The 7413-nt window shown below is 35.6% G+C and overlaps 1 protein-coding gene across 5 annotated transcripts; it reads right to left on the reverse strand.

Annotated features, from left to right (window-relative positions):
• Positions 1-653: 653 nt before the first annotated feature.
• On the reverse strand, positions 654-5804 carry LOC145037129 (casein kinase II subunit alpha-1-like). 5 transcript variants are annotated; one of them, XM_078985708.1, is made up of 13 exons: positions 5332-5804; positions 5073-5236; positions 4358-4723; positions 4137-4200; positions 3991-4068; positions 3279-3415; positions 3128-3193; positions 2969-3051; positions 2815-2878; positions 2495-2551; positions 1974-2047; positions 1768-1832; positions 654-1016 (listed from the first exon to the last, which is right to left on the reverse strand). In XM_078985708.1, the coding sequence occupies exons 5-11, from the start codon at positions 3998-4000 to the stop codon at positions 2039-2041; spliced, it is 426 nt and encodes a 141-aa protein (XP_078841834.1). In that variant the 5' UTR covers positions 4001-4068; positions 4137-4200; positions 4358-4723; positions 5073-5236; positions 5332-5804; the 3' UTR covers positions 654-1016; positions 1768-1832; positions 1974-2038. The 5 variants fall into 5 exon arrangements, with proteins under 5 accessions (XP_078841834.1, XP_078841835.1, XP_078841836.1 ...); XM_078985709.1 differs by adding an exon at positions 4830-4895 and having other exon boundaries at positions 5073-5804; XM_078985710.1 differs by having other exon boundaries at positions 1982-2047; positions 5073-5804.
• Positions 5805-7413: the final 1609 nt, after the last annotated feature.

Genomic DNA, 7413 nt, shown 5'->3' on the forward strand with positions numbered 1-7413 from the left:
CGAATTTCTATAGCCGAAGAGCGAGTGGTATATACGACTGATGTGATTCAAGGATGTGTGCTCGAAATCTTCGGTGTTGAGTTCCCGATAGATCTAGTACCGATTGCGATGGGAGATGTTTGTGTTATTGTGGACATGGATTGGTTGAGTCGAATCGGAGCTGTTATAGATTGCGAGCATCTGGTGGTGACTATACGAGACCATAGTGGGGGAGTGCTCACAGTGTACGGAGAGGGTACTAGAACCGGATCAGCTTTCGATTTTGCCACTCGAGCAAGGCAGAGTTTACACACTACTAGGAAAACAGCCTTTTACGACGCTCATTGCGCGTCGTAAAAGGCTCAGACGATGCGCAAATACGCGTCAAGGAAGGCCCTATCATAAAGAGAGACAACGCGCAGTTACGACGCGCGTTTACAACACGCAATGCGTATCAAGGAAGGCCCTGTCATAAAGGAGGACGACACGCGTGTTAATGACACGCAATGCATTCAAGAAAGCCCCTGTCAAGAAAGACCATGTCATAAATGAAGATGACGCACATTTTTGCGTATCATAATTTTAAATGTTTAAAAAAAAAATTATTTATAGATTTACTAATTTTCAAATTAAATTTGTATTTAATGTCTCATAATAGAAAATAAAATATCATATACAAAAAATACAATCCATTGCATAAAACTTAATGTCATACAAATAATCGTTCCATTGAAAGATAAAACAAATCAATAGAAGTTGTAACAAAAATTTACAAAGTAATTAGATACAAGAAATATAAAAAAATATACCCTCAAATGCTTTTAAAAGTCTAATCTCCATGTCATATCTTCAACTCACTTCTCCAGTTTTTGCTTAGCTTCTCTAAGGGCTCCAACATCTCTTGTTTCACATATCATGTCAAAAAATTCTTTGTGTCATTGGTTTGCCACTAGATGTACCAGGTAAAAATGTTGAACTCGGTGTTATGGGCGGCTGTCCATTGGGCATGGATGGCAAGTAAGGGCTTGAAGCATTACCTTAAACAAAAAAAAAACTTTTATTAATCACACAATCACATAATGAGCTTTAATCTAGGAATCTTTATGTTACCAAAGGTGAAAACCATATACGAGGGAGGGCGTTTCTTTTTAATCACTAATCTTAAAGGAATCATTCATATTTGTTACACGGAGTATTTTCAATTATGAGGATAAGAAGGACATTTACGCCTTTTGTATAGACGATAGATCAGAACTAGTTCCTGTTCACCTTGTTCACTGACAATACTATCCGTATCCCTCGGTAACCTTCTCATCATGTTTAAAAAATTGATGATTCTGATTTGAGTTCATATAAAAATCCCCTATTTTGTTAGTATTAAATATTATTATTATAAACATCAAGGTGTTATTTCTGTCCGAGTCTGTTTCTATTCTAGATTAAATAAACCATCTAATTAATGAAATGAAATGACCATTTTACCCATTCCAAAAAAGAGTTGGGAGGAAAGAAAAAAAGAAGGGAAAACAGGCATATAATTAGTGTTTTAATACATTAATCCTGAATTTTTGGCTTAACCCATCAAATCATTCTGTGTAGAATAAGTCTAGATTAAGTTCTTAACCCATTAAGCCCATTAAGTAAAAAAAACAACCCCTTAATCTAATAATATATATAGTATGTAAATGGATGTTTCTTTTTCACTTCTTGTAATATATACCTATGTATTAATAATTTGGATATAATGAATAATTTAGAATTAAATTCAATTTTGAGCAAGAAAATGACCTTCCTTGGGGACGTGTAGTTTTTTCACTATTGTCCTTTGGTAAGCTTGTTTCTTCATCATCATCCTTTGAGATAAGAAAACAAGGATCATGAGTTAACAAATACTAAAGCTTCATCACGATTACAAATCAGTTATTTAAGCGTACGTTCATAATGTTTGGTATGGGAAACAAATAAAAATAATAATCAGTTGCAGCTTGTTATACCTTCTTACATGTAGTTATTGGATCATCCGAATAAAATGGAGGTTATCCAACAAGCATCTCATACATTATCGCACCTAGTGACCACATGCAATAATAGTAATAGTTAAAAACAATCATGAAATAAAAGAAAATGACAAAAATATCCTCAGCAAATAGTAATACAACACTAACAGCAAATAGTAATACAACACTAACATACATTACTGCACCTAGTGACCACCTGCATTACATGTAGTTATTAGATCATCTGAATAATATGGACTGAAACTATACTTTTACATTTCAGTTATTAAGTTGTTGATTCAACAAAACTGAAAAAGTCAAACTTTTATTTTATTAAAAAATCATTGGTTTGAATTTGATTAAAAGACATAATCAGAAGCAGCAGGCATCAGGAGCTGCTGCTAGTAATGACTTGAACATTAGCTAAAACGAAAAAGATTTTATTAATCACACAATCAACAACCTTTAGAAGTAATTGAAACTCATATAAAAGAAAAATAGATAATGCAAATCTGGACCTGGTTTATCTCCTCTTTATTGTAATTGAAACTCTCTAACGGCTTCCATGAGGCAAGCTGCAAGATGAAGCTCAACATTGTCACCTCTAAAGAATAACCATGGAACAAGTTATTTCTTTATGTAAATCAACCAAACAAGAATGGGTGTCAAATAAATACTAACTCTATATATATATATATATATATATATATATATATATATATATATATATATATATATATATATATATGGTAAACCTTTTAAGCATGTTTGTATGACAACGTATTTATTTAGCTTTATTTAGTAACCAATAATTAATTTATAAGATTAAAGAAATTACCTTTGGAGATACTAAATGTTGATTATCTGCATTCATAAACTTTGACCATGGTTTCGTGCTATGCCTGATGACAAAAGAATATAATACTTTAGTATATGATATCGATTAAATCTTAATATTATATATTTTTTATTTTATAAAGATTAAATATTACCTTCTAACAAGAGCTTCAAGTTGTGGTTCAAGTTCTAACTGATATTTGTTCAAATATGCTTTTATTTCACCAGTCCCAAGCACCTATTCTCAGTTCACAAACTTTACTAAATTATTAATTCTTGCATTAATACTTTTTAAAAAGAAAAAAAAATATTACCCTAGCAATTTTCACAAGCTGATCCTGATTGTCATGCCTGTAAAAGAAAGGTTCCTTGAGAAATATCTGCATCAAAAGTTAAACTGTTGAGCTGGATTTATTAAAAAAAAATGCCACGTCAGCAGTATAATATTAAAAAAAAAATCCATTCCTGCAAACATGCAACCGAGTCTTCACATCTCTGTGAATAATCCAATGCCTGCAACCCCACATAAGAGACTAGTACCAACTTCAAAAAATTTACCATTTTACCCTTCTCACCAAATCCCATGATAAAGATAAAGTTACCTTCAGAAACTCATAAACGTAATATCAAATATCATAGTATGTTAATGTTGGATACATGACCTTGAAAATAATCTGGTCCTTAACAGGATAAAGATATAAGGATATAAGGATGCACTGATTTGTTTATTCAAGGAATGGAATCAAAGCAAAACATCGTTCGCATGAAATTATTTCTATATATGGAAGAATTCATTCTTTGCTTAGAACTAAAATTAAATCTTTGATCAGAAGTCAAATTTTGTCTTATTGTATCTATATAAAGGGCTAAAATGGGTCTGAACAAAGGAAAGCTAACTTGATCTTCACGTGATTGGTACTTTCAGGTCTAGACAAAAACAAGTCATATGCTAACAAGGGTATATGGGTATTTTCTTATTTATGCTATGGACTTTTCGAATAAAAAAAAAATTCCATCATGTCTTGGAAACCGAAGAAAACAGAGCAAATGTATGTCAGGGGCATATTGGTCTTGTCTTCAATATGCAAACTAATCTGGAAAATGAATAATAAAATAAAAAAATAAGAACCCTTTTTAAATAAACTATTGTACAATAAACAAAAATGGAAAGTTATACCTGCTGCCATCTAATTAGGAATCAAAATAATCAGAAAGTTTAATTGATTAGTATTTGGTCAACTGTGCACTTGTAATCCTGTCACAAGAAGACAATCAAGTAAATGGGAATATATTCCAGATCATATAACTCTAAAACTTCATTACCACAAATATGAAACAATAGTTTCCTTTCTCTTTCGTGATATCCAGCATGTTTGTTGCGTTGAACCTATATACAACGTAATTCATTCAAAATCAGAACCTAACAGCTCAGGTTTTTTAGGGGTATCAATGTTTGCAACTTTATGCATATTTAGAATCAAGGTAATCAGAGAATACCTCTCTATCTGAAAAGTGCTTGCAAGACTAAGCATTAAAAAAATTACCTTGGAATGTAGCAATCTTGAGGCTTCCACCTCCATTTCATATAGTCTTTGTCCAATATTCCATTGGCCTCACAATTGAAACCTTCATCTATAAAAGGGAAAGTAAAAGCAGAGTACAGAGGATAACTCTCATCATAAACCCACTTCCCCTTTGTAACATCACACACCGTTTCACCCTTTTCTTCCTGAAAATCACTTGTATCAACTCTAGAGAACAGAACAAACTTGAGAATCATGCTGATTGAAGCCACTAAATTGAGGAGCAAAATGAGCAAGCTTGGACTTGAATGTTCGTGGTGGTAAAACTGTTACCCCAGGAGCCCATAATGTCTTTAATAAATCCCCAAATGCCATTGCAATCTCACCCTGTCATCATACCCATCGACCATAGCCATAAAAAAATCAATAATCTTCTACTTGTTTGTTTGCTACTAGAACTATTATTGCATAAATACAAATGAACAAAACCAACCATTTATATCGGACATTTAGGGCTAATTTCATTAATGATGACCAAAACCAACTGATCTGTTATATACTGACAAAAAACCGTTTGCATCATCAAAAAATAGCCCTAGAAAGCAAGAAAATCAAAAAGAGACTAGAGACTAGAGAACTATTCATAAAACAAGTGTTTCCCAAGTTCTGTAAACCCGTTAACCCCAACGAACCCTTCTCATGCTCGAATAAGAAAAAGATTGAAAGTACAACTTACCCGAAATCCACTTTCACTCAACCTGAAATTGGCTCCTTCAAAGGCACCGGTGGGAGGTACATGTTTGCCCTAGATCCTGAACTCCCACCGGACTTCTTCCTGGACTTCTTGCTCTTCCGTGCGTCGACTTTCTTCCCCGTGCCACTCCGATAACGCAGACGTACCTACGAGAGTCAGTCCTCGAAAATTGCGGGGATGTCAAACTGAAGACAGAAAGAAGAAACAATTTTTTGTGAGAGAGGACATATGAAGAATGTACCTTGTGGGAGTGAACCAAGAAGGAGTGGGATCAGATGGGTCTCCTTGACGGGCAGCGTGTAGGTCAGCGACGGTGGTGGAGAGGAGAGATGGGTTGCAGGAGAAGGCGGAAGTGTGTGCTTAGGTTTGTAGATGCACTCCAAACTCTTAGAAGCTTATTGGGTTCGATGTTGGTGGTGGCAGCTTAGGGCTTGCAGAGAGAGAGAGAGAGAGAGAGAGCGCAGAGAGAGAGAGAGAGAGAGAGAGAGAGCGCAGAGAGAGAGAGAGAGGAGCCGATTCAAAAGGATGCGCTGATTCAAAAGGATTATTAGGATTCTATTGTAGGATTCTAGTGTGTATTGAGTTTTAAGGTTCAATGGCGGTGGCAGTGGCGATGGCTTAGGGTTTACAGAGAGAAGGAAGGAGTGAATGAAAAGGGAGATATTGAGGAGAGAGGGTAGAAGCGGCTTCTTCAAAATTTTAGAAGTTCAGAGGATTTCGTTTCCCCCCTTTAAAAAAACGCGTTTAGGCATAAAAAAAAGAGTAAATTGCAAAAATGGTCCCTGTGGTATACAAAATTTTGGGGTTTTAGTCCAAACAGTGACTTTTTTGGTTTCGTAGTCCTTTTGGAGTAGTTTGTATGTGAAAATGGTCCCTCCAAAAATTGAAATGACTATAATACCCTTGGGGTATTTATTTTTCATTTTTCTTTCACTATTCTTAAATTTTAATATTTATTTATTTATTTTAACAATTAAAAAAATAATAAAGGACCCACCTCTCTCTCTCTCTCTCTCTCTCTCTCTCTCTCTCTCTCTCTCTCTCTCTCTCTCTCTCTCTCTCTCTCTCTCTCTCTCTCTCTCTCGAAAACTCAAGCAGAAAACGGAGGCTGTTACCCTCTGTTCCAGCCATGTTTCTTTCTTCTTTCTCGTCTTCACCACCGATCATCCATATCGTCGGCATCCAAACCCACCGGATTTCTATAGGTAAAAAAACACCAGTTCTTATCAACATCCTCGTCTCCTTCCCTTCTCTCTCATATAATATATTTATGGAGGTAAAATCGCATAGAACATTGGCACACAAATCACCGGGAATGGGAGAATGGAGGTTTGATTTTGGGTAACTACATCGAGAAATTAATCACTTTGGTAACCAGGGTAAAGAACATGGAAGAAGATGGATACTCCCTTCATCATCATCGACCATCGATCACATGCTTCTGCTCTAAGGTATCTTCTCCACTTTTAGGATTTCAAACACCTAATCTTTCTCATCGTTTCCCATCTAATCATCCTCAATCCAAGGGTTTTTGGAAGAAGCTGGATAACCCCCTCTTATCATAAACATCGATCACAAACCACTCATTCGCAAACTCCTATCGATCCGGATCCACTTTTCTGAATCCCTACATAAACATCAACCACCGGATTAGATCATCTAAGGAAGAATAGTTGAAGTCGATACCTTTCAGATGAACGAGAGATAGAGAAGATGAAGAATGTGGATTTCGTTTTTGGTGGGGATTTGGCGATGGCTGATCGGAAGAAAAAGAGGCACGAAATCGATAGCAAACAAGAAACCCTCTTCAATGATTGATTGGTTTGAGGAAGGAGATGAGCGATGCAGAAAGGCTGCTCGCGCAATTCCTAATCCATTGTTTCTTCTGCCTCGGAAGTGATATGCGAGGGTGAAGGGTTAAACGGGGGCTGCAGCGGATCTCGGTGGTTTTTACTCAATCGAAAGAAGAAGAAAATGGGTCTTCGATTCCTTGACTGACCAAAGGGAAGAAGATGAGCAGAAGCAACCATTTCAAAAAGATGGATCAATAAGCAGAGGTAGAGATGTATAGCTGATCTCTGGGGAGTCCTCGTGATTTCCTTTCTCGTCTTCAGCAGTAGAACACAAAGAAAGAGTTGGTGTTCGTCAGGAAGAAGGGGAAAAACGAGAGAGAGAGAGAGAGAGAGAGAGAGAGAGAGAGGTGGGCCCTCTCATTTTTTTAATAATTAAAATGAATAAATAATTATTAAATTAAAAAAAAACAAATTTAAAAATGGAAAATAAATACCCAAGGGCATTACAGTCATTTCACTATTCAAGGGGA

This window comes from Lactuca saligna, chromosome 3 (genome assembly GCF_052625555.1).
Source record: "Lactuca saligna cultivar CGN05327 chromosome 3, ASM5262555v1, whole genome shotgun sequence".
Lineage (NCBI taxonomy): Eukaryota > Viridiplantae > Streptophyta > Magnoliopsida > Asterales > Asteraceae > Lactuca > Lactuca saligna.